The 27,032-nt window shown below is 55.3% G+C and overlaps 1 protein-coding gene across 1 annotated transcript in view; it reads left to right on the top strand.

The window, feature by feature from the left end:
• The first annotated feature begins 279 nt into the window (after positions 1–279).
• JPH3 (junctophilin 3) overlaps positions 280–27,032 on the top strand; it is a 51,227-nt gene continuing 24,474 nt past the window's right edge. Inside the window, exons 1-2 of the mRNA XM_048316301.1 lie at positions 280–1,230; positions 15,299–16,076. Of these exons, the coding sequence (XP_048172258.1) occupies positions 849–1,230; positions 15,299–16,076 (1,160 nt within the window). The 5' untranslated portion in view covers positions 280–848. The remainder of the gene's footprint in view (positions 1,231–15,298; positions 16,077–27,032) is intronic.

The raw sequence follows: 27,032 nt of genomic DNA, 5'->3' as shown, positions 1-27,032 counted from the left end.
TGCACCCCGCAGCCCCTCGGGCCGGCAGCGGGGCTCGCCGCGAGCATCCCCCGGCCGGGATGCGGGCTGGGCCGGGCGCGGCCGGCGCGGCCCCCCGGCACTGAGGTTTGCGGCGGGGAGCGGCGCGGGGGAGGCGGCGGGAGGGGGCGCGGGGCGCGGGGCGTGCGCGGTGCGGGAGCGGCCGGGAGCCGTGCGGGAGGGCGGCGGAGGAGGCACCGCATTGCTGCTGCTGCCGCTGCTGCTGCCGAGCCCCGCGATGCCGCCGCGCCCGCCGCTGCCCCCGGCCCTGCGCCCCAGCCAGCCCGGCCGGCGGCGGGGGGCTCCGCGGGGGCTCTGAGCATCCTCGCCCCGGGGCTGCCCAGCGCTCGCTTTTTTCCCCTTTTTTTTTTTTTTTTTTCCCCCCCCTTCCCTTCTCTTGGCATTTGGCCTCTTTTTTTTTTTTTTTTTTTCCTCCTTTTCCCCCACCCCCGTTCCCTGCCTTGGATGGTTTTTAGGTGGAGTCGTTTGCACCAAAACCCAATAGCTGCTGCTGTTCTTGCTGCTATTTTTTTTTTTTTTTTTTTTTTTTTTAATGATCCTGTTTCCACAGCAGGGGAAGAGAGAACTGATCCTCAACATACTCGCAGAGAATGAATAATCACAAGAAACTGGCTTAAGCAGCTCCGTGGATCTGGTGCATGATTTCGATTGAGTTCGATTTGATTTAATTTTTTTTATTTTTATTTATTTCTTTTTCCCCAAGTCATCATTCGCATTTTATTTCCTGCATTTCTTCCTATTCTCCTATTCTTTTTTTTTTTTTTTTTTTTTTTTCACCTTTTGGGAGATTTGCAAACCGAATTACATGCATGTCCAGTGGGGGAAGGTTTAATTTTGACGATGGAGGGTCGTACTGTGGAGGCTGGGAGGACGGAAAGGCTCATGGCCATGGAATCTGTACCGGCCCGAAGGGTCAAGGTGAATATTCGGGCTCCTGGAGTCACGGCTTTGAGGTGCTGGGGGTCTACACTTGGCCCAGTGGCAACACTTACCAGGGCACCTGGGCGCAGGGCAAGCGCCATGGCATTGGCATGGAGAGCAAAGGGAAGTGGGTGTACAAAGGAGAGTGGACCCATGGATTTAAGGGACGGTACGGGGTCCGGGAATGCACTGGAAACGGGGCCAAGTACGAAGGCACCTGGAGCAATGGATTACAGGATGGCTACGGGACAGAGACCTACTCGGATGGAGGTAGGTGATGCATTGATCCCTTCCTGGCTGGGGCAGTGGGGTGGAGGGTGGTGGGGAGCACCTCCAAACGGGGTTTGGCTTGGAGTCTGGGAGTTTGCAACCTGCTGGCTTGGATCAAGGGATGCTCCCACCCTGCAGGAGAGAAGGAACCAGCCCAGCGTGGCACCAGCCCAGCTCTTTGCCACAGGTAGCCCCATATGTTCCGTGGGGTCTCTGGGCGCTGGGACCTCCCTCCTTCCCCTCCTCACGCAGGTTTTTGGGATGTGGAACGGGCTGTGCTGGTGGGGGGACACCCAGCTCTGGCCCAGAGGGGTTGGAGCATGGAGTGGGCCAGGCCTTGGGGAGACAACCCAAGTTGCACATGGGATTGGCAGTTCTGACTGCACCACTGGAACCTGTAGGATTTGCATGGGAGCAACGCGGGGCAGGATGGAGGCGAGTGAGGGTGTGTGGGGAGATCCGGGGTGGATGGGGCAGCTCCAGTGCTGCCAGAGCTCCCAGCCAGGGCTGGGGGGCTCAGCACCTCCTGCAGCCCCTCCAAAGGCAGCCCCACGCTCAATAATGCCAGGGAAAAGACTTTAATTCAGACAAGAGTCTTACATTCCTAGTTTACGGCTTAATGCTTAGCGTAGGGGCTCAGAGGGATCACCAGAGCTCTTCTCTGCTGTCAACACGGCTTAACGAGATGCTGAGGGGAAACTGGGATTAGAGGAAAAACAAGAAAACCCAATTGGAGCGATCAAACCCAAAAAAATTGCTGGGCTAACAAGCTTTAGGGCTGAACTGGGAGAAACAGCTGGTGTCGTGCTGTAAGTGGCTGTATCATCCTCTCTCCTGGGTTGTGGCTACTTCCACAGTCGGAATTGCCACCATAATCCCAGGCAGGCCTACCTGCCGGCAGCCAGGGGCACTGGGCTCCGCTGGCCCCTTGTTTTCCCGGGAATCGTGGCCTCCTAAAGCAGGCTGGCGGGTTATTTTTAGGACGTTATGGTTTTCCATACGGCTACGGTGAGGAAATTGCAGCGTCGGGGAGCTCCATCGCAGCCTTCCTGAAAGGTGCTGCAAGACCTTGCTCTGGAAAAGCAGTTTGCTGCTTTGTGGTTGCACAGGGAGAAGAGGTTCAACCTCACCTGCAGCTGCTTTTTCTGTGCTCTCACAGGGACAGGCGGAACCACCTTGGGATTTTTAAGGATAATTTCATGCCGGTGGTTTTCCCCCAAAGCAAAACAGAGCTGCAACCTTTTGTTTAGGCTGCCTGGAAGGATGCTGGGGACTGAGCTGGGATGTGCTGGGTGTGTGTTTGGAAGGCATGGATAAATCCCAGCAGTCCTTCAGTCGAGAATAAAGCTTGGGCAGGGAATCTGCGCGGTCTCCCACGTCCAAGGTGGTCAGGAGGGGCTGTGGGGGGAGTTCTGCCTGCTCCCAACGTGGGTGCTGTCTCCTCCTGGCACCCAGCCCTTGCCTGGGAGGTTTGAGGGAGGACAGACCCAAGTCTGGACTAACTACAGGTCTCTGAGGGCTGGGTGTTGCAGGGCTGGCCCTGTCCCCGGCCACGCACGTGCCCCCGCCCCGGCACGCTCCCCATCCTCTGCAGCGCAGCGTTTTTTAGGGAAACCTGGGCAGCTTCCCCACACTGGGGTGGCTTAGCAGCAGTTTCAGCATTTTCTGAGAACCTACCAGAAGCAAAGAGCTTCTCCTTCCATCTTGGCAGGCCAGCCCGGCTTGCCAGTGCTCGGGGACCCAAAAGCGATGTCGCGTGTTTGCGATTTCGGGAGGAGGGAGGAGGATCAGTGCTGGGAAAGGGTAGGGTCTGTGGCAAAATGGTCCCCGTGGGACTCTGCAAATCTTCCAAGGAGGAAGGAATGCCATGCTGGGGAAATGCAGACTGCTGGGAACTGTGGATGCTCCTCCACACCAGCTTCCCCCACCTCAGCTGGGCCAGAACCACCTCAAAGGCCACTTTCACCAACTCAGCTCCCAGCACCCAGAGGCCACATCCCTTTCCCAGTTGCCTGGCTCCATTCTGGGTGGAAACCACCAAAGTTGGGCATCGGCAGCCTTTTGGACACCAAGCCTTACTGAACTTTGTGTGTTTGGGTCCCAGAGGCCGCTGTGTGCAGGAGCGGTGGCACCGGCGAGGCAACTGTTGGGAAGGATGTTTCTCATTAATCTATTCCAGTTATTACCTCCAGCAAACTGAAGTATCCAAGAATCCTCGCCCCAGCATCTGTCACTTGCCACCCACAGATAAATATTCATCCCTTGCACATCATTTTTTTTAGCTCCTCAGCCCTGGCTAGGGGATGGGGCCCTAAATGCGCAGCGAAGCTCGGGGAGCCCCAGAATCCACAGATTCGCTCCAGTTTTCCCATTCCCTTGCACAACAGCGGGGAAGGGCACAGCTCCCCTGCCCCAGCGCTGTGTTGGGAGGGGTGATTGTGTGGCTGCTGGACCGTTGGGTGTCGGGGGTGGCACACGGTGGCCCGGGGGCTCCCGCCAGCCCCGCAGCCGGCGCAGGCAGCGCTGCCCCCACGCGCAGCTTGCCGAGCTCACACCTCCCACGCCGCACACGCCGCGCACCCCACGCCTGTCCCCGCACACCGACGAGCCCCCCACGCCCTTCCCACGTGCTCCCTGACCCCCAGGGAGAGCAAATCCCGCTCCCCCAGCCCGGGGGATTCGTGTCCATCAACACGGAGCCCAGATCAGCCAAGGCCGCCGTGCCGTTCTCCCAGGAGCCCACGCGTGTCCCTGGCACGGCTGCCACGCGGCCTCTGCGCTGTCCCGTTGTCCCCGTGGCCTCACTCCCTCGGACCTCCCCAGCAGTGCTGATATATCCTCATCTTCCTGCCAAAAACCCCCCTGCGCCCCTCCAGAGCACCCTGATATTACATAAGCCAGGCTCCCAAGGATTGCTTCAGTCGGATGCCAGAGTTGGAGCACTCGTCTGATTCATCCCAGCTCTGGGGAGGGAGCAGGAATTGCTCCCTTGCTTCAGGTGAAAGGGGCTGCATGCACCTGCATCAGCACCGATGTGAGGCTGGGGGTGCTGGCAGTGGAGCTGGGGGGATCTGGAGCAGAGGAGTGGAGACCCTCTTCCGAGCAGGCCCGGAGATCAGGAGACATCACTGCTGGTTCCTGCCTCGGATACTTTGGGAATGCTCAGTGACTTCACCCTAGGGACAGCTGGGATTGTAGCTACTGACTTCCCATGGGAATCCTCCGTGTTGGGTTTGGGTTGAGCTGCTGAAACCATGGCTGTGGGGGTGGAGGAGATGGGGTGGCTGAAGGAAGCCCCAAATCTATTTTTGCCCTTTCCATCCCTGGCAACAGTGTTTTCCTCCTCTCTCCACCTCTTCCCAGCTGAACAACTGGGATTCAAAACCAGACAGGAGCTGTGGGATGGGACCAGCCCCATCCCAAGTGCTCACTGCCCAGCATCCCTGAGGGAATGGGACAGGCTGGAGGTGTGTGCTGTGAACTGGGCTCATCCTGCTGCCAGTCCTCTCCCCATCCAGGATATCCACATGCTCCCTAAATCTTTGTTTCTCAGGAGGGCTACCCCGAAAGGGCCGGGCAGTCGCATGGTGGTGTTCATCTTGTGTAATCTCCGTGCCCACTCACCTAAAATGAATCATCCTTTGATAGGTGAGGGAAATATAATTAGTGTTTGCATTGTTAGCACTGGCTGAGTAGGCAAGTGGGTTTTCTTGGCCCGGGCTGGGAAATATTCCTGCCATGGGGAGAGGGAAGCGGAGCGCTGGGAGCTGCCGGGGTGGGGCCCTGCCAGGCTGTCCTGCTCCATGTCCCACTTTCCCAGCCCTGCAGTGGCACTGGTGACACCTCTCTTAGCAGGTGCACCAGGAGCTACCGACCAAATGGCTTGGGGGTGGTTGAGGAAGGGGAAAATGTGGAATATTTCCCAAAAGCCAACATAAAGGGCTGCTCCAGCAGGATGGAGCAGGAATGCTGTGTGGGACCTGCCTGTCTGGGAAGGAGCTGCATCCCCTCACCTGAGCTGATCCGTGGTTTGGGATGAACCACCACCAGCCAGGAGGATTGGAATGAGTATCTTTAAGGTCCCTTCCAACCCAAAGCATTCCCGGATTCCACAGTGCCACAATGGCCGCGGCCTGGTGCCTCTCCCCACCCCGGCCTTCCCCTGGGTTCCTGCACAGGGAACCGACGAGCGAGGGCAAATTTCCATAAGGATCTATTCATAGCACGGATGTCAGAATTACCTTAAAAGTACCAGCTCTTCCCTTGTTTTGCTGCCGGGAAGGAATTGTTGATGCACTTTAAACAGTGGGCGGAAACAAGCAAATACAAGAGCGCCCTGATCCTCGATCCTCCCATCCCTGCAGCACCCAGACGCAGCCAGAGCTGGTCCTAACAACCCCTCAGAACCTGATAATTAATGAAAAAGTCAGGATTTTGGTGATGGAGCATCTCACTGTCTGGGTTGGGTCTAGAAGCTGCTTGCAGTGGTTCCAGGAGAGCAAAACCGGAGACGTCAGGAGCTGCCGAGCCCAGAAAAATGAATCAAAATACTAAATGAAGGTTCTGACCAGCCTCATTAAAAATAAATGCTATGAACTCATGGTAATTACTTCTCTCACTGGAACATGCTGCTTAGTTTCAGGTACAGCTCAGGACAGAGGAAGAAGGATTTTGACCTCGGAGAAAAGAACATGAGACAGAAATTGCCAGACAGGCCTCAGACCCTCACTCCATCTTCCCAAGTCTTTTATCCAGGGCGTGATTCTCCAGGGAATTGTGCAGGACCCCAACCTTGGGGACCCCATCAACCCCCTCTCCCTGACCCACAGCCGAGGGTGACTTCAGCCCTGAAGTGCAACGTCGATGTCGTTTCACTGGGGTGGGTTTCTCATGGCTTTGAATGCAAATCTCAGGATATTTGCATGTGATTTGATATCCCATGGGGCTCCTCGTGGTTGGGTGACATCTGCTCCTGGAGCTGAACAGTTTTTTTTGTTGGTTTTTTTTTTTTTTTTCCCTTTAGAAGCTCCAGCTTGTGGAATCATGTGATTTTGCAAGATTTTCAGCTTCAGTTTGGAAGCAAGGTTTCCACCCAGGCTATTGCAGAAAAGTCATTCTTCCAGGCTCGGAAAGCAGCAGACGAGAGCTAAAAATGCCTTCTGTTTAAAAATGCCTCGATTTTAAAATGAACCTGATGAATTTTGAATGCTTTGAGTCAGGTAACGCTGACGTAGATGAATGAGCTGTATTAATGTAGGCATGACTTGGAGATGGAGGAGCTGGGCAGGATGAGCTTGGGGATGGTCTTTTGGGGGCGAACACTGGGGTTTAGTGGCTGCCTTGTGAGATTTTTTGTCTCTTTGGGTCTGGTTTTGGCACTGATTGAACTCCTGAGCAAGAAGGGATTTTTTTTGCAGGAGCTTGCAGTAGTTACAGGAGAGTCTTGGTGGTCATTTGGTCTGCAAGCAGCTGTTTAACTCACAGTTAAAGTATTTTTTAACAGAAAAAATGGGGAGCTTGGAGAAAACAAAACTTGAAAGGCAACTGTGTCTATTTTGGGGCTTAATATTGGCTTTTCAAAGGCAGATTCTTGGCCTCTTGGCCTTTGAACCAAAAATCCTTAAAAATTGCAATGGATGCATGAGCATTCCCTAAGAACAGCCACTCCTTTCCCAACATTATTCCCTGAAGAGGTTCCTCTCACTCTCAGCACCCAGCAGAGCATCATGAATTTTCATGAATGAGTGAACAGCCAGAGCAGGGCCCCTCATTTTGCTGATTTCCAGAAGGAGATGAGCACTACAAAGGTATTATTTCCTGCTCAGGGCATCACTTGGGGTCTGCAAGGTGTTTCCCTGGAATGAATAAAGGTCTGGAAGCATCCAAGGCCAGGCTGGACGGGGCTTGGAGCAGCCTGGGATAGTGGAAGGTGTCCCTGCCCATGGCAGAGGGTTGGAATGAGATAAGCTTTAAGGTCCCTTCCACCTCAAACCACTCTGTGCTTCCGTGATTTATTCCACAGGGAATAAATAAACCCTGCTCGTGCCTCATCCCACCCTGGAGCAGCTCCCTACCCCTGATCCATGGGGAGCTCAGCCTCATCCCACCCATCTGAGCACCCCCCCACACCCCAGGGGGGGATGCAGCCCCCCAAACCCTCAGCCCTATTTGGGAGAGGTTGGGAATCAGCCCTTCCTCCTGGATCTCTGCTGAGGAATGGGTGAGATCCTGGAGTTTGTGGCAGGATTAGAGCACGCGGGGATTAAGGGAAATCAGCATTAGCCCCGTTTCACTCTGCTTTGTGAGAGGAGCACATTGTTCTGGATAAAGGTGCTGAGCAATATCCTAAGGTGGTTTGCATCCTTGGGGATAAAACCTCATCCTGCTTTTGACCCCAGCCGGCGGCTGAATCCGCAGGGATTCAGCTGCCCTGGGAAAACCGTGGCCCCATTTCACCAGGAGATGATGCTTCCTTGACTTTCCCTGTGTCTGGCAAAGCCAGCCCTTCCCACTCCCAGGACAGACAACAAGAAATGTCTTTCTTTGGTTGTTTCCTTTTAAAAGTTGTGTTTTCTCTGACTGCAGGAGCTGGAGCTTTAAGGCGAATCACAACTGGCCTGAAAGGCACCATGAGCTCCACCAGAATCAGTGATGCCGAGATTTGATTGTCTTTATTCTGGTTTTTTGAAGCCTTTCCTTGAATTCTGGCTGGAAAAAGCATTTCCCAACAGGTTTGGGGAAGCAGGAGATGCAGAAGCAATGAGAAGAGGGAGGGGATGCTCAGGATGGGCTTGGTTTTTCCTGGAGAACAAACCAAGATTTTTCCCCCTTGAAGCCAATATCTGAAATGCCTTGGAAAACATTAATTTCCATAGGAAATTAATCTAATGTTTCCCAGTGAGGGAGGAGGCTTCATCCTGCTGCTTGCAGAGCATCCTTGGGACAGGCACCGAGGATAGAAATGTTTCCCCGTGTTTGGGATGGGGCTCCAATCCCCCAGAGGAGCATTCTCGCCACCTGTGATTTCCTGGTGATTTTCCCCATGGAGAAGGGCTGAGCAATCCCTGCTCTGTGGTGTTTCAGCCAGAAATACTTTTGTTGTTATTTGCACCCAGAGGAGGAGGAGGAGGAGGACGAGGAGGAGGAGGCAGATTCCCTGGCTGAGGCATGAGGCTGTAGAAATCCATCTCCTCCCCGCAGCCCCCAGCTCCTGCTCCTGCAGAGCTTCTGGCTGCTCCAGAGCCAGCCCTGCTCCCATCCCTACCCCTTCCAAACCTCGTCCAAACCCAGCACCTCCACTGCTTGATGCCTTTAGATGGAGGCTCCCTGCTTTTACAAGTACGAGCTGTAATTCTTTATTATTTACTGACCCTCAAACCAGACTTCATCCTGCGCCCAGGCAGGAGCACAGCAGCCCCTGACAGCTCTCATCCTCCTCATGCTCTTCTCCTTCCCTCCACGCCTCCCTGGATGCCCAGCCCTGGCTGTGCCCACCGTGTCTGGATGCACCCAGCATTAGCACTATGACTAACACCCGTCACGTGTTCGTGCCTGCAGATTAGATTTGCATACTCAAAAATCCATACTTTCTTCCTTCCCCTGTGTAAGCAGTTACCAGAGCATATTTTTTGGCAAATTAGCAGCCACAGCAGAAGCATCTGACTGTGTTTTTAGCATGGTTTGGTGATGGAGAACCTTAGCAGGGCTGGAGGGAGGGTAATTTTGCCGTGGATTCCGGATCTAGGAGGAGTTGGACACAGGCAGCGTCACCGATTCCCACATTCCACGGTGGGCAATGCGGGTGGCATCTGCCAGCCATCCATGCCATGCCTGTGTGGGATTTAGGGGAGGGTTTGGGGGATGAGAGCAGCAGCTGGGGACAGGGCAGGGCATGGAAGTCACCCAGCATCACACCGTGTCCTGCTGCCAGCAGGGACAGTGCAGGAAGGGTGTCCTGGCTGAAAATGTGTCCCCACATCCATGCAGTGACCAGGGGGCTGAGGGGGGGGATTCTCCCCCTCTGAGACCCCACCTGCAGTGCTGTGTCCGGCTCTGGGGCTTCCCAGTGTGAGAAGGACCTGGAGCTGCTGGAGCAATTCCAGAGGAGGCCACAGAGATGCTCTGAGAGATGGAGTCCCTCTGCTCTGGAGCCAGGCTGGGAGAGCTGGGGGTGCTCACCTGGAGAAGAGAAGGCTCCAGGGAGAGCTCAGAGCCCCTTGCAGGGCCTAAAGGGGCCCCAGGAGAGCTGGAGAGGGACTGGGGACAAGGCATGGAGGGACAGGACACAGGGAATGGCTTCCCAGTGCCAGAGGGCAGGGATGGATGGGATATTGGGAAGGAATTGTTCCCTGTGAGGGTGGTGAGGCCCTGGCACAGGGTGCCCAGAGCAGCTGGGGCTGCCCCTGGATCCCTGGCAGTGCCCAAGGCCAGGCTGGACAGGGCTTGGAGCAGCCTGGGATGGAGGAAAGTGTCCCTGCCACATCTAGTGGGAACAGTATGAACTTTAAGGTCCCCATACAGCCAGGCCAGGATATTTGAGGGGCACATTTTTCCCAGTGATGCCCCGGGATGGCCAGCGAGGATGTCCCCACGGTCACCCCATCAGGACTGAGGCTGGATGAGCACCCTCCAGTCGTCTCTTTTCTCCCGGACTCCTTCCCTTTGGGATGGGTTTTTCTGAGGTGATTTGTGTGTGAATCCTCCTGGGATTTGTGATATCGAGCAGCTGGAAAGGGATATCTGTAAAACTCCCTCCTTCGGTCGGAATTCAAGAGCCTGGCCTAATTATTGCCATCGGACATCTTTAATTAATATGCTGCAGAGGCCAGAGATAAGAGGGGGGCTGAGCACACCAGGAAAGATCCTTTGCAAGATAAACCAGCAATTTGTAAAACCTAATTACTTCGGCTTGGAAAAGTACAGGGGCACTTCGGACCACTCCACCCTCCTTCCCGGGATTTTGCTGAGTGGGGAAGGCGAGCTGGGAGGTTGGGAATGCTGCTGGTGTCCAGCACGGTCGCTGGACCAGGAGGATCTGGCTGTGCTTCAAGGATGGGATGGAGCTCCAGCTCTTTGGAGCCTGCTGCTCCCATTTTCCAGGCAAACCTGGGAAGCTGCGTCCCTGTTGCTGATTATTTTAGCTAATCTGGGAATATTGACCCACCGTGGTGGGTGTGCTTGGGTTTTTAACTCAGTGTTAGGGATGGAGAAGGAATTTTTTCCAAACATTTGTCTTTTTCTGAGGTCAGGTTGTGATAATGACACGTGTGCTTCCAGTGGCCTCAAAGTGCTTCACAACATCCCAAATTCCTGTTTGAATGTCTCCATATGAGGAACTGGAAGAGGGCAGGTCCGTGCAAACCCCCCGTGGGCTTTATCCATGTGTTTCCCAAAGGATTCATCCTGCAGAACACGGAACCGGCCATGTGGGTTTGGGAAAAGCCTGGGAGCAGCCATAAAGCTTCTCCTTAATGGTGTTCCTGGAGTGGGGCCAGAGGGCTCAGCGACTCCAAAACACCAAATCTCGGGTGTGGGCAGAGGAGGGAAAGAAAACGCCATCGTTCCAACCCAAAAAATCCTGATTTTTTTTTCCTTCCAACATCATGGACCAGGTTTATATCCAAGTGCACGATCCCACCTTAAGTCAGAGCAGCCCAAAATCCTCCCTTGGGGTTTGTTCAAACTCCAGCTCTTCCTGAGGGAGCTCCTTGGGCTGTTTATTTGTGTGAAAGCCGGATTGCCCTGGGCATCACTGTGGGGTTTCGCCATCTCTCCGTAAGCAGGAAAGGACTCCAGGTCCAGGAAATTCCTGAGTTTGGAACAGCAAGCCATGGCTTGGTTGCCCTTCCCCATGGAGAAGAAAGATCTTGTCTGCCAGAGGGAGCAGCGCTGGATCCCCACCGTGCCTGGATCCCAGAGGGATGAGCCAGAGCTGGAGATCGCTCCTCTCCTCCCCAGGAAAATCCCCAAAATCTCTTTGGAAATGAATGGAAAGATGTCTTTCTTCCTGCGATACCTCTGATCCTCATGGAGAGCTTTGCAAACAGGAGCTTAATTCACGTTCCCAAAAACCAGCTGAACTGCTGGAATGCCACTGCCTTGTCCCTGCTTCCAGCAGGGAATATGGAGGTGCAGGGGCTGCACCCAGCCTGGAGCAGGGTCCTGCTGAACCCCCCTCGCTTTGCTGCAGGGTGCAAACCTGGGCCAGCCCCGATTTGGGGGATTTTGGCACTCTGGGGCCACCAGGAGCTGCCCTGCAGACTCTCAGCTCTCTTCCCAGGATGGATTTTAGCCAAATGCTGAGGAAGTGCTGCTCCCTGTCACTGCTGGAGAATCAGGAGTGATGCTTCCCAGGCCAGGGACTTCCCGCTCTCTGCTCTCAGCCCCGCTGCCTCCAGCCAAGGATGGGGCTCTGCACGCTCCTCAAGGCAACTGCAATTCCTGCAGGAGTTCTGGAAACAAGCCAGCCCTGCTCCAAGGGGAGTGAGCCACGAAACCCCCAAATTCAGGATTAGGAACACCAGTGAATGTGTCCAACAGCATCGCCCCTTTTCTTCTCTCCGTGTTTCCATCCCATCCCTGTCCTTCCCAGGAGCCCGTTCCCTTTCTTACACTTCATCTGTTATTTCTGAAATAGGAATATTCCCTCCAATCCATCTTTTGGGATGACTCCAGTTGTATTTTCCCAGCCTCAGGTTGTGCCCTGTCCTTAGCTCTGCTCAGCATGGACGTGGCCACTTCCTCACCCTTTATCCTGACTTTCCATGTCCAAGACTTTCTTCTCTCTCTTTGTGCATTTTGCCCCGTGCAAAAGGACTGCACAGAAGTGGGATAGGTATTTGTGGCATCTCGGAGGCATCCATAGGAGTGCCTTGCATGGCTGAGGGAAGAGGTTGGGACGTTTTCCTCCCCAGGGATTCTCCTCCATCACGGTGGCTTTGGCTCTTCTCTGGCTTGGGCAATACAATCAGTTTGTGGCCAGGATTGCCTTGGATTGTTCCCTGCTTCCCACCCCAAGGGAAGCACATTCCCCTCCTCTGTCCTGGACCCTGTGAGGTGCTCAGAACCAAAATCCTTGGAATTCTCCATGCAGCACCTCAGCAGATCATTCTGTTCCACCAGAAGTGCTCATTCCATCACTCCCAGCCCCATCCTGGCGTCCCCACCGCGCCACATTCCCGCTGCACATTCCCTTTCCATCTCCCGAGCTCCAGAGCAGCTGCAGCCGGTCCATCCTGGCACGGGAAGGGGAATATTGTGAAATCCTGTTTCCTCTGCGGGGAGCAGGAGTGTCTGGGCTCCGTGTGAGATCAAGCTTTGTGCACATATCTGCAAATGTTGGGGCAGAGGTTAAGCTGAGCAGGGCTTGGGGAGGAGGTGGTGGCGCTTAGTGATGCAGATCAGATGGCTCCGGAGCCTCCCGGTATCCATGGCCAAATCCTGGGATATCGAGGGGTTTAAAACATAATGAAGTCAGGGGAAGGAAGGAGCGCTGCTGGGCTGAGGAAGGACTGAGCTCCCTGACAGGAAGCTCTTTGATCTGCTGGTGGCCATGAAGGTGCCCAGATGTCTTGGTGGCTGTCAGGGACATGAGCGCGGACTCTGAAGCAATCCCTAGGGATAATCCATGCTGCTGCCTCCTGCAGGGAAGCAACAACACCTAGGAAAGCAGAGCTGGGGGCTGGGAGCTGCTCCACGGTGCTGGGAGGGGACAAGCAGGACGGAGTGGCTGGAAAATCCACCCTGCTGAGGAGATGCTGAGGAGATGCAGAGACTGCTCCTGGCAGCTGTGCCATTCCGGGAGCAAGTTTGGAGGCCAGGCAGGGATGGCAGCGTCCCGGGCACCTCAGCCTGGCTGGGGACACGCACAGGCTGCAGCGGGGACCTGCTGTGACCAATTCGCCGCTGGCGCTCCAGCCGGGCCGCGCCGTCACGCTCCAGCCCCGAGCGCTTTGTTCTGCTCCCTACCAGTCCCTCAGGTTTTCACCACAGGGCTGCGATCCTTCCCCCTGCTCCAGCTTCATCCAGGGAGCTTTTTCAGCTGCAGATTTGCCAGCAGATGAGGAGGTCGAGGGACCTGTGTGGGGTCAGGGATTGAGTCAAGGGATTCAGCCAAGGAAAAGGGAGATCGGGGCTTGGGCAGGGTGGGCTCTGGTGGATCTCATGCGGGACCTGTTTTCCCTGTGCCCTTGCCCACACCGGCATCTTTCCCTGAAACCCACTGAATCCATCTCTAGGGAAGCAGGAGGCTGAGCACGGTGTGAGGACACCCCAAGCCATCCTGGAGGCTCCTTTGCAGGAGAACTTGGGGCTCTGGGAGGAATCTCTGCCCCAGTTGCTCCATTGTCCTGCTGAGATGCTTTGGGATGGAGCCAGAAAGGGAAGAGAGGTGCTGCCAGGTCCCCAGGGAATGCAAGGACACCTTGGCAGCCTCTGCCCTGCCACAGCCACGATTCCAGGCACGGGGAGAGCCGTGGGTGCACGGCACTGGTTGTTCCCTGTTCTTGGGGACACCACAGAGGACAAGGCAGGCTCACTGCTCAAACCCTGTCTGCTGTGTCCCCCGAGCTGCATCTCGCAGGTTGTCCCCCATCCTTCTCCCTGCCCTGCCAGTGCCTGCCCTAATCCCACTGCCTGCCCTAATCCCAGTGCTAATCCTGTAAACCCTCAGTAAATCCTGCCTGCCCCTGCCTCTCCATGTCCCTTCTCCAGGGCAGTCTCTGTGGGATATCCACCTTGGGGCTGGCTTTTTTTGGGGTGCACCAAGCTGTCACCCAGATCATGTAACACCTTGGGGTGTTGCTCGCATTGGAGGGCCGGGAAGGATGCCTAAATCCTGGGGGATTTGTGCAAAGCACTGGCAGCTAAAAGACAGCTGAAGCACCCCAAAATACACCCCAAGATGTGGCCAGGTGCTGGTTTCACACTCTCAGGAAGCAGTTCCTGTGCTCAGCATGAGCTGCTCAAGCCCAGACACCTCTCCAGAATTTCCTCTGAGCTCCAGAACCGGGCAGGGAAATTCCTAAGGGAGTCCTGGGGTAGGACTGGCTCGATTCACGCAGGGTGCACTATTTCAGCAGGTCTGTTTTAAGACTCCCTTGGTGTGCGGGAGCGGGGCTGGCACAAAGGGAGGTCCCACTGCTGCGAGGTGCTGCCTGTGCCCATCCCAGCTCTTCACGTCCCAGAGCTGGGACTGGCCATGGCATTCCAGCAGCTCCAGTGCCCGGCGAGGAGCCATCCTCAGGCTCCTCAGTCTGCCCCAGGAGGGCTTAGGTGAGCAGTGAATTGCTGCATCTTGAGCAGGTCTGAAGAAGATTAAGCCGACCTAAGAATAAAAACAAGCCCTGTGGTTCAACCAGCTGGGATAAGGCCTGGAATCGTGCCAACCTCCGAGCTCCAGGAGGGGATGGGATTAGGAACCCCGAGCAGATTACCACCCACCCCACATTTCGGTGCACAGGGTGGGTGTTGTGGTCCAGCAGTGCCCCCCGGGCTGGGTGGGTTCCTTGTCCCCCCCATTCCCAGTGCTATGGTGGAGCCCTGTGTGTTTTTCGTGCCACCAACAACCAGTTAAGAAACTCCAGGAAGTGCCCACGCAAATGTAGGAGCTCCAACAGGGGCACAATTCCAAGGGGAATATCCAAATGGATCTCTCCCCGTGAGGCCTTTATTTCTATGGAGCTGCTTCCTTCCCCAGCACAGCGGACGAAGGCACTGTGTGTATAAATAAATGTATTGTTATACATTATCCATCCACTGTGAGACTGCCAGCAGCATGGATGGCATTGGAATGTGCTCCTGGATAACCATTCCCCCATTCCACGCCCCTGCCCCCTTTCCCTTTCAGCGTAGGGATTGATCCAAGGGGCAGTTCCTTGATGCCTTGGCTGGTTTCTAACATTCCCGTGCTGCAGCTGGACTGCAAGCCTGCAATCCAACCAGTTTTCCCTCCACAACGTGACGCTGCAATCCTCGTCTTGGAGATGGGACTGGGATTCCAGAGCTGCAAAGGGCTCCCAGAGGAGTTTGATACCATGACCCCCCGTTTGCTTTTGTCTCCTCTCCGCAGGGACATACCAGGGCCAGTGGGTCGGAGGCATGCGCCAGGGTTACGGCGTCCGGCAGAGCGTTCCCTACGGCATGGCTGCGGTCATCAGGTCACCCCTGAGGACGTCCATCAACTCCCTGCGCAGCGAGCACACCAACGGCACGGCGCTGCACCCCGACGCCTCGCCCGCCGTGGCCGGCAGCCCGGCCGTGTCCCGCGGCGGCTTCGTCCTCATGGCCCACAGCGACGCCGAGATCCTCAAGAGCAAGAAGAAGGGCATCTTCCGGCGCTCGCTGCTGAGCGGGCTCAAGCTCCGCAAGTCCGAGTCCAAGAGCTCCTTGGCCAGCCAGCGGAGCAAGCAGAGCTCGTTCCGGAGCGAGGCCGGCATGAGCACGGTCAGCTCCACCGCCAGCGACATCAACTCCACCATCAGCCTGGGCGAGGGCGAGGCCGAGCTCTCGGTCATCGAAGACGACATCGACGCCACCACCACCGAGATCTACGTGGGCGAGTGGAAGAACGACAAGCGCTCGGGCTCGGGCGTGAGCCAGCGCTCGGACGGGCTCAAGTACGAGGGCGAGTGGGCCAACAACAAGCGCCACGGCTACGGCTGCATGACCTTCCCCGACGGCACCAAGGAGGAGGGCAAGTACAAGCAGAACATCCTGGTCAGCGGCAAGAGGAAGAACCTCATCCCGCTGCGCGCCAGCAAGATCCGGGAGAAGGTGGATCGGGCCGTGGAGGCGGCCGAGCGAGCGGCCACCATCGCCAAGCAGAAAGCGGAGATCGCGGCGTCCAGGTAAGGGGGTTCCCGCCCGTCCTGAGGTCGTGTCTGAGCTGGGATCCTGCCCTGAGGACTTGGGATAAATGGGATAAGGGTTTTGTTGCAGCAGGGAAGCTGCTGGAGGAAAGTGACTCGTGATGGGCATCTGCAGGTTGGTGCTACCTGGGCCCCACTGCAGGAGCAGCAGCCTTGGGCTTGCCCAAGCCTTGGGGTGCTGTTCAAAACGGGGTGGATCCAAGCCCAGTTGTCCCTCTGGTAATTCCCAGTAGGCTGGGGATGCACAATGTCCCCAGGTGAGGCAGGGCGGCCACGCAGGGTCACCAGAGCGGGGCAGCCTGGGCAGGGTGTGGTGGCACCGTGGTGAGACTGCACATGTGGGGCTCACAGGCTGAGAGCTGTCACTTAGGGAATATTGGGTTATTCATCCCGTTTTTCCCTTCCCTCTTGGATAAGCAGGGTGATACCCTGAGCAGAAGAGCTCCTGAGGTGCTCTTTGCCCATACCCTCTGCCTGACTCATAGCCAAGAGAAACCATCCCAGGGCTGACCTGTGCTGGGAGGATTCCCGGTTATTTCCATTCCCAAAAGGGATGTGGAGTGGAAAACCAGTCAAATATGTGGCTGATGCCTGGAGAGGGTTTGCCCTGGCTGAGGCTCTGCTGGAAAACATCAGATCTGGGTGCCCAGTAATGCCCCTTCTCCCTGTGCAGGCTGCAGCCCTCTGGAACTGCCCAGAGATCCAGAGCTGGGATCTGATCCGGCTGAAAACCAGCAGGAGGGAAGGGGAAAATGAGCCATGTCTAATTTAGGTTGAAATAAGGTCCCAGCTCAAAGCAGGGCCAGCTCAAGCACCCTGTAGCTGGCTCCCAAAAAGTACCTGGAGCTCTGTGCCTTACAGGAAGCTCCCGGACCAGTGGCGAGGCGAGGAGGAAAAGCTCCTCTGGAGAATTCAGGGCTCTTTGTCTCACATTTTGGGATGGTTTATTAGAGCATGTCATTCCTTTCTGTTTTCTGAGCAAGAGCTATATTTAGCAGCCAGGCTGGGAAAAAGGGCTGGGGTTAAGGGAAAAACCCAGGTACCTCCGAGCCTCCTGTGCTGGATTAATTGTTGGGTCTGGAATATTTGTATGTAGAGTCACACTTGAAGTCTTTATCAGCATCTCTGCCAAGGGCTTATCTGCAATATGAATGAGCCTCCCGGGCCTGCTTGGGGAGCACATTTGGGCTTGATGATGTTTTCGAGCTGATGGTTGGAAAAAAAGAAAAATCCCACTAGAATGCCAGGTAGGAAACAGACTGCAGAGCAGTGGGAAGACCAGATCTTTCCCTGTGATCTGGGGATGGGTGGGAATACCTCGAAAGATTGGAATCCTGGAAGTGTGGAGCTCTAGGATGCTGTGGGATGGATGCTGGAAGAGTGGAGCTCCAGTCTCCTGGGTTTGAGAACCTGAGCATCCTCCATCCCCAAGGGGTAATGATCCTGGAACACCCTGAGAGACAAGATGCTTAATGAGCTCTTGGCATATAATATGCCACGTCTAATTATGGGAGAGAAGGGAAAATATCGAGTCCTGAATGCCAGGTGTGAACACCTCCCTGCCCTGCACTGACTGGGTGGTCCTGGGCTCTGCTGGAGAGCAGCAGGGATGGTGGAGGGTGGAGGATGGAGATGGATGGGATTAGGCTGGTTCAGGGACAGGCTCATCCCTGGAAGTGTCCGAGGCCGGGCTGGACAGGGCTTGGAGCAGCCTGGGATAGTGGAAGTTGTCCCTGCCCATGGCAGGGGGTGGGACTGGATGAGCTTTAAGGTCCCTTCCAACCCAAATCATAAAATCACAGAATCCCAGACTGGTTTGTGTGGGCATTTCCCACTTCTAACCTGGCCCTGGACACTTCCAGAGATGAGGCAGCCACAGCTTCTCTGGGCAACCTGTGCCAGAGCCTCCCCACCCTCACAGGAAGGATTCCTTCCCAATATTCCCATGTAAATCTCTGCTCTTTTACCTTAAACCGCTTTGTCTGAAACCTCCAATCCCTCAGCTCAAGCTCTCCCCCCTTGCGAGGATTTTGGCAGAGTCCCTGAGCCCGCAGAACCAGAGCAGAGCAAGGTTTTACATCCTAGATCCAGCTAGAAAAGCTTTCTTATTAATCTTAGTCTGATTAATTTTAAAGCCTCCTAATGAAGGAACCCATTCCCTGCATTCCCTGGGAACCCCACACCAAACTGCATCATCCAAATACCACCAAACAAAACTGGGGGAGAATCCTGCTGCTCATTCCCGAGGTTTTGGGGTTCAGGGGTGGAATATTCCCCCTCTATACCAACATAAATTCTGATTTCCCAGCACCCAGGGGTTTTACACAGGCCTGGCGTGGCTGTGCGTGTGTGTGTGTGTGTGTGTGTGTATTCCTTTCTGTCTGATCATCCTGAGTTCACTCTGCAGCCTTTCCCTTGGTGGGGGAAAAAAAATATATGCCCACCCACGGCTTTCATTAAATTTGTAAGAATTCAGTATTTTTGAAAACTCTGCCGCTCTGTCAGATCTGGTTGGAATTGGCCAACACGCTCAAAAGTTATTAGTGTGGGAGTGATGGCATATAGATACATAAACAGCACAATCACAGGAGTGAGCCCCGTTTCCTGAGGGAAGTAGGCTAAAAGCACAGTGTGCTGGAGACAAGTAAATTGCTTTCCTAAAGTTGTTGGAGTCTGGATAGAGCACGGTGATATCTGCTCGTTTAACAAGTTTCTTTTAGGGTCGAGAGGAGTTTCTCCTAAATTTTCTTCGCTGTAATTAAAAGGGGAGAACGCTTTATTCGCTCTGATTCGCTGGAGTTGTCCAGGGGAAGGCAAAGGGGGAGGAGGGATGTGAATGAGAACTGAGGAACTCCTGTTGATAGCAGCTGGCCCATCCCTGGAAGTGTTCAAGGCCAGGAGAGTCTGGAGCAACCTGGGATAGGGATGGTGTCCCTGCCCATGGCGGGGATGGCACTGGATGGGCCTTGAGGTCCCTTCCCACCCAAATCATTCCTTGATGCCATGATCAGTTTTCAGAGGGAGACAAGGAGGGAACTCTTTTCCAGCCAGTTTAAAATGGATGTTCAGAGTGTTCTCTCAGTGCTCTGGGATCCTTCATTCCCTCTCAAATCAGCCAAGAGACACCACTCCCTCTGCTGCCACCCTGGAAGGACAAAGGATGTACTGGACACAGACTCCCATCTCATTAGTGCTAATTGATACCTCAGGCAAATTATCTGTAGGCACTGGTGTGTCATGATCCACTAAAATATAATATCCAGGCAACAAAAGTGGTGGGCCAGGGAGCTCATCCCAGCCCCTGGATTTTGGCACAGCCACCTGCTGTGGGGGATGGATGCACAGGGAATGGCAGGGGGGAGCTCAGGGCCAACTCCAGCTCTCCAGCATGGGTGATGGGAGTTGTAAAGCAAAGCAGGCAGACCCTAAATCTCTCCAGGGTTTCCTCGTGCTTCCACAGTTCAAGGGTTTGTAATTAGCGGCTGGGCTGGCTATGAGAGGAGGGACCATCACTGGTGTCGGGGATGAGTCCCAGGGATGGTGGCACGTGGCAAACACTCCGCTCCTCTCCAGCACAAGCTTCGTGGGAGTCTGCCGCCCAGCACCTTAAATAAGAATTCCTGGGAGCAGCCAGTGCCCTGGCTCCCAGAGGGAATGCTGCTCCCAGGTCAGTCCTAAGTAATGCTCTTTCTGGCATAATTATAGCCAAGCCTTGCACCAACCAGGAAACCAGGAGAAAAATATAATTAAAGCTCCACGGTCTCAGGAGGAGCTGGGCTGCAAATTAGCTCAGTGTCATTCAAATTCAGAGAGGGAAACTGGAGGAAAATAGGAGCAGGAAGCAAATAAAGACAACCTGGCAGCGAGGAGGGGAGAAGGGGAATGTTTGGACTCAGCCTGGATGCTCCCTCAGGATGCTGCAGCGAGGGCGAAGCATCGGCAGCGGCTGACGTTGGACAGGGAGCGGGCAGGCAGGAAAAGCCCCTGAGAGCTGAGCAGCAAAGTGCAGGAGGTTCTTAGAGCCAAACAGGTATTTTCTCGAGAAAAATGGAAACGCAGCCTGGGCAAAACCCAGAGAAAAGCAAAGCAGCTGCAGCCGCTCTCTGGAGCGCTGCGAGTGGCGGTAATGTCCCCACCGGCGCTCCCTGGCCCCGGTAATGCTGCTGCTTAATGCTCTGCCAGGCCTGAGCCTGCAGCTCTGCCATTGTCTGGGCTGCCTTTGATTGCGGGTTGCTGCTGCTTTTCGGGTGCCTGGGGGGACCCCGCATTAGTCTCACCCTAATCCCGCCTCGTGCTGCCCAAGGGACTCCTGCTGCAGATGGAGAGGGATGAGGAGGAGGAGGAGGAGGAGGAGGAGGAGGGGTGGGGGTTAAGGGCCCCACAAGGGTTTTGTGTCCCCTTCCTCAGGTCAAGATAGCAGGGACAAACAAAGCCAGGATGGGACAGAGCTGAACTGGCTGCAGGGATGGGGCTGATGCCCAGGTGGGGCAGGGTCTCCCACCAGCCCCTCTCTGGGCACCTCTGAGCCCAGGGATGATTCCTCTGCTTATGGCCCCTTGGAGAAGTGCTGCTGTTCCCTGCTGAGACTCTGGCAGCCAGCTGGAGCTCAGGATTTGCAGGAGTCACCTCAGCCTGTGAGCTGGGCACTGATGGGGTCACCGAGGGCATCACCGGGTCTCGTGTAGGGTGAATGTGCTCCCTCCATCCCTTCCCGGCCTCTCCGCCCTTTCCTTAAGGAGAGACAGGGAGGAAAACACGGAGGGGACGGATGGGGGTGACCCAAATGCTGAGAGCAGCTGGGGCAGGAGGTGACTCTCTTCACAGCACCGTCTCCTTGTTCCCCCCAGCCCTCTCTCCCCCAAACATTCCCTGTGCAGTCCAAACGGAGCAAAGCCTGGGCTGGCAGCCTCCAACAGGCTCTGCTGCTGATGGAGCCGAGCATTCCCTCCTTCCCTGCCACTTCCCCGCCGCCTCCCTCCCTGCTCCTGCCCGTGCTGGCAAGGGTCAGGGGATAAGATTAGGATCAGCTGTTGTTCCTGCTGGCGGTGTGTCCCTGTCAGCCGGGGTGACAAGGGCACCTCTGACTCACGGCGGGCACATTTCCACCTCCAGCCCAGGCCACCCAAGGACCAGCCATCCCGGAGCGTTCCCTCCCTGCCCGTGGCTGGCTCCTGCGGGATGTGATGCCGGCACCGTGACTGTTTACGTGCTCCTGCAATGCCAATTTAATAACTTCCTGCTCAGACGGGATTTGCAGCTTTAAGCCCTTTTGTGGCCGTGTCAAAAGTCAGGAGCGGCCTCTGGGCTTGCACAGGGCCAGCTCGGTGTGTCCCCAACAGCCACCCCACCACAGGCATGGACAGGCTGGAAAATGAAGTGCCTTTTGTAGGAATGAAGCTTTGCCAGGAAAAACCTCAGCAGGGTCTTTTGTGTCTTCTGGGAGAGCAGCTCAGCTCAGCAGGATTTTGGTTTTTATTGCACTCCCATCCCTCACCCACCACCACTGAACCCAGCTTGGCCATTCCCACCTCCTTCCTTCTCCATTGAGCTAAATATGAGCCAAAACACCCCCTATCCATGGCCCAGGTGTGTGACAAACATTCCTATAAGCATTCCCAACTTTGCTGGGCTGTGCAGAGATGGCACAGGCAGAGCAGAGATTCCCAGCCCTTGGATTCAGCGTTGTCCCAGCTGCCTCTGTCCCGCTCCCCATGCTGGACAGGGAAGATCTCCCAGATCCGTGTGGTTTGTGTCGTGACAGGCCCGCAGCAAAGCGCAGCTGGAAGGGATGGTTCTGCCAGAGAATGGAGCAGGAAAAGGTATTTGGGATGCAGGAGGAAACAGCCGATGGCAGAGCTGGGATGGGAGAGCGGTGCCGGAGCGCGGTGCCAGCAGCGCCTGCTCCGCGGTCACCTGTGCGGGGACAGCAGATGGAAAAGGACAGGGAGGGGTGGCACTGGCTGGCAGCGAGGCGGGGAGGACGGGAGGTGATTCAGTCCTGGCAGGCACCACTTCCATGGGAAGGGGCTGCCCCGGAGCGCTGGGCAGGAGGCGAGGGCAGTGCAGGAGGCAAAGGGGAGGCTGCCTGCTCCTCTTATTGAGTATTTTCCTTGCTGCTTTTCCTTCCCCCCGAGTTTGGGTTGCCGGGAACTGCAGAGAATGGGCTGGGGTATCCCAGGCTCTCCAAGCTCTTGCAGTTGGTTTGAAAAGCCCCACACAATGAGGTTTCTGTCACCTCGTCCCCACAGGACAAATGACAAGCTGTCCTGACTTCCTAATCCAGGAAATTAAAGGATTTGACCGTAGACCCTGCTAAGCAAATTTCCCCCCTGAAAATCCCAGGGGGATTTAACCCACGGATCCGACCGATTATCCCTTTGAAGTTGTGACTAAGAAAGTCCCAATTCTCCAGGGTGCTGAGCACCCTAAAATCCCATGGTGGCCGTGTCTGGTGCTCAGCCCTGCATCCAGTGGGACCTACTTTTCAATTTTAGCCCATCTCCAACCCCCCTTTTCCATGGAGGGCAGCTTCCCTTTGCCGCAGCTCGCTTCCAGACGGGACAGCAGAGCCCCACTGCCACCACATCCCGAATCCGCCCCATCCTGTCCCTGTGTGTCACCCTCCAGGGAGCAAAACACAGATGTTTTCCCTTCCCAAGCATCCTGGTGATCCAAACACAGCTTTCCATCCCTCAGACCCTGTCGCATCACCCAGAAAAGCGGCCTCTCTCCTACCTCACAGGGCTGGAGGTGGCAGAGGGCCCTGGAGGGCAAGGATGGACATCTAACCTCTCTCCTCCAGCAGCTGGAGAGCATCTGTCGGTGCCCCCGAGGCCATTCCAACTCCTTGGCTTGGCCCGAGGCCAGGCTGGGCTGGAAATAAAATTTTAAGTTCAGTTCAATGAGAATTTGCTCGATTCTGGATGAGGTTTTTGTGCTGATTGCTCAGAACTGGGGCAGATTTTGCTGTTGGGTTAAAACAGAGGAAATTCGTGGATCTTCCCTCTCCATCACCAGGGGAAAGGGAGGGACAACATTTCACTGCCTCTTTCGGACTTTTGTGCCTCCATCAGCAGGGGAAAAAAATTGCCTGGAAAGTTCAGTTGCCAAAAGTCTGTTTTGCTTGAGGTGACCAAAACTTGAGAAGCTGCCAAAGAGTTTCGGCCAAAACCCGAAGGGGGCAAAGGGTCAGGGAAGGAAAAAGACTTTTCCTTGTGGTTCTGGTGTGGTTTGCTTTGGAATTTGGTTTAACTCCTTCTTTTTAGACGGAGTTTTGGAAGGAGTTTTCAGTTTCATCCAAATGAAGCTGAAATTCAACAGCCAGCTCAGCTTTGCTTTGCTGTCAGCACCTCCCTCACCTAGAGTTTTTTGCCCGAACTCCCCAAATTCTCTTCTTCTGAGCCCTTTTCCCTTGGCTGTAAGAAAAATAGCCTCTAATGATTCCCAAGGGGCTGCAGTGTGCTGGTGGCTCCTCAGAGGGATTTGAGGGATTCCCTGGAGGCAGAGCAGAGGCTTCCTCAGCTCCCTTGGCCTGGTTGAGCTTCTCTCCCTGTGCTGCATTTGGCACCTTTGGCTTTGAGAGTCCCACCCCTCCTCCAACCTGTGGGGCCATCAGCCCAGCCAGGAGGAATGGGATGTTTTGGGAGCCTCCTGGTGATGGAGGCCAGGATGGGATGCTGATGGTCCACTGGATCCTCCACATTTTGTCCCTCAGCCTGGGGCAGGAGGAAGTGCCCAGTGTCCACCTGGAGCCAGGCGTTTTCTGGCAGCCTCCATCCATCCATCCCTCCATCCATCCATCCATCCATCCATCCACCCATCCATCCCAAAAAGGTCATTCCAAATTTGTGGCTGGGCTGGGAGCAATCCTGGAATCACAGAATGGTTTTTTCGGGATTGGGAAGGACCTTAAAGCTCATCCCAAGTTCATCATTCCAACCCCGCTGCCGTGGCCATGCCAGGACTGTGTATTCCCGCCCCTCTCCTTGATGACTCCACGCAGATGGATCATATCCCATCAAACCACCTATCCAGACCCACCCCCAAGCTTCCTCCCTGGAATTCCCAGGCCTCAGGAGCAGCGCTGGGCTCATGAGGGTCCTGCAGTGCTGCCTCTGGAGCCGGCCCTGCCCGGACACAGCGGTCAGAATGCGGGATCAGCCCGGGCAGCAGCGTGTCCAGCCAAGGCCAGCACTGCCCATGGCCAGGCTGAGCTACGGCTGCTCCAGGAGCTGGGCTTGGCCTGCTGTGCATTCCAAAATCTCCTTCTAACTGCAGCATCCATGGAGGGCTTTCCTGCTCTTCCATTCCTGCTTTAATCCAGCCTGGAGAAGCTGCAGTGTGTGGATGATCCAGCGCTGCTGCCCGGCTTCCTGGGAGGTTTTGTGCCTTTGCTTGCTTTTCCTTGGGTTTTTTTATTGCCTTTATTTATTTTGTTTTGCTTTTCCAAGGATTTTTAGGGATCTCTTCCAACCTGTTTTGCCTCCCGCCTGGAAGTGGCAGGCTGGTTTGGAATGAGCTGGTTCTGCCCGGGGTTAGAGGGATGTTTGCTGTGCCTTCGGGATGGGAGGGCTGGCAGGGGATGCAGAGGGGGCGCAGCCTTTCCCACTCCTGCTGTGTGCGTTTCCCATGATGGACATGGCAATTATCCAGCAAAATCATGGAAACCTGCCCTATCCAAAGCACCCCAGCTGGAAAGCAGGAACATCCCCCCTGCTCACTCCTTTCCCTTCCCTGAGTGAGCTCTTCCCAAATCCTGCTCTGAGTGGCTTCCCACAGGTTTTGCAGCTCTTTCCAGAAGGTAACGATGCTCAGAGCAGCTCTGCAATTGTCTCCTGCCTTCCCCTGTTTATAGGAAAAGGGGAAAATCCATTCCTGGAGCTGGAGTTTGCTCTTCCCTCCGTGTCTGATTTAGGAGAGGGAATTTCCCGGAGCTTGGCTTCATCCTGGGAGCAACTCCCTGTCCCAGCACTGCCCATTTTGAGGGACAAGCGACCACTCTGGAGAGAGGCCAAACCTCAGGTGGGACAGTGGCCTCAAAGCCACCCTTTCCCAAGGCAAATCCTGGTGTTTTGCACCAGGATGGGCAGGTTCTGCCTGGCTGTGCCATTCACCTGCCTCCTGCGGAGCTCCATTCCCAGTGACAGATGGCCGGGGATGAGCTCCCTCTGCAGATGTTGATTTTCTGGCCAGCTGTAAATAACATCCAGGGCATCATCTCCCTGCAAAGCCCATCAGCTCTGCCCTTGCTGGGGGGCACGAAGTTAAGAGGAAGGAATCTCACCGGGAGGGAAATGCAGGAATCTGCCTGGCCCTGCTTATTCCATGTTTTCCTTGGCCAGAGAGATGCTGGGATCATCCTGGCTGATGGTGCCGGATGTGCCTCTGGGTAGCAGCTCCACCTGGCCCAGCTTTCAAAAGTCGATAGAGTTGGATTTTCTTGGCATTTTTTGTCCAGCAAAAACAGGGATAAAATAAGGAAATCCAAGCACCTTTTTGGGATGGTGGGAATAAGGTGAGCTGGAGAGGATCCTGGCATTTGATGCTCTCACCTTTCTCCACTGGGAATGACCCAGCTCAGAGATGTGGTTTGAGCTGTTTCTCCCAGAATTTTGGGGACATGACCCATCCCTGTCCCCCAAGCCACCGAGATTTCACACCTTTCCGTGTTGTGAATTCAGTTCTCCAGCAAAACTCCTTTTGGCCACTCCAAGGCAAGGCACAGGACCCAAGGACACAGCCTGGGATACTTTTTTCCTGCTTACTTGGATTTAAAAATGGAATTTCAGTGTAAAATGGCAAAAGATTCCTTGGTGAATTTGTAACTCCAAAAATATAAAGGTAGGGAAGGCCCTGGCACAGGTGCCTGGAGCAATGAGCTAAATGGGAACTGGCTCCAGCCCCGTCTCCATGAATTTGGGAGACCTCGTGCATTCCACGTCCCAGCTGGGCCACGGGCACCTGCTCCCCACGAGCTCTCCCAGCTGCCTTGGGAATGATTTCCCCCCGGAACGTGACAGAGAAACTTGGATTTGCCCTTTTGACCACAACATTTTCCATGCTTCTCTGTAATTTGCTTTCTTGGGCAGCAAAAACACATTGAGGGGGTTTTATTCCCAGAATTAAAGGGTTTGAGTATTTTTTTTTTTTCTTTAATTCTCTTGAAATGTGCCTTCCAGAGCCATTTTTTTCGGAGTGTGCCACCACCATTCCCTCTGTCCTGTGCCATCCCAGCCTTTCCCAACCTCCCCTCCCGCTGGTGGGAGCTTTCCTGCTCCTCCTGCCGGTGCTCAGGGGTGATCCATCCATCCTCCCATCCCAAAATCTCCATCTGGAGCCGGGAAGTCTGGCTCTCTCTTTGCTATGCACAGCACCTGCTCCGTGTCTGGCTGCTCAGAGCCCGAGCAGCCGTTCGGGGCTGCATTACGTCATGTCAGAGGTCACATTAAGCAGCTTTTTTCCCCTTGATTAAGAATTCCAGCGATGGAGGGGGGACAGAGGGAAAAGCAGACGGAGGGAGCGGGCTGGGAAAAATGCCTGCGCGGAGCAGGTAAATGGGAATTTATCCACAGACAGCTAATTGGTGCGTCTAATATTCCACCCCCTGAGGACCAGCGCGGTGTTGCTGCCTGCACAAATCACTCACGGCGAGCCTGGTGCAATAACAAGGGAGCCGGGAGAGATGTGGGAAGAGCCAGGCTGGAATTAGGAGCGGGTTTTATCGGGGCAATAAACGCCAGATAGGGACAATAACAAACAGGTTGTTAATTGCTGCCATCTCCCCGTTCCCTCAGGGCGATGTCTAGACAGAGGCTGGCTCCGGGCTGTGCTTATCCCGAGCCTCTGGAAAGGGGCTGGATGCGGGATGCGGTGCCCGGCGGAGCTCCTGGAATGGGGAAGGGAGGCAGGATGGGCACTGCAGCTGTGCCCTAAATC

Source organism: Corvus hawaiiensis, chromosome 12, assembly GCF_020740725.1.
Source record: "Corvus hawaiiensis isolate bCorHaw1 chromosome 12, bCorHaw1.pri.cur, whole genome shotgun sequence".
NCBI lineage: Eukaryota > Metazoa > Chordata > Aves > Passeriformes > Corvidae > Corvus > Corvus hawaiiensis.
This window is presented reverse-complemented; position numbering and strand designations above follow the sequence as displayed.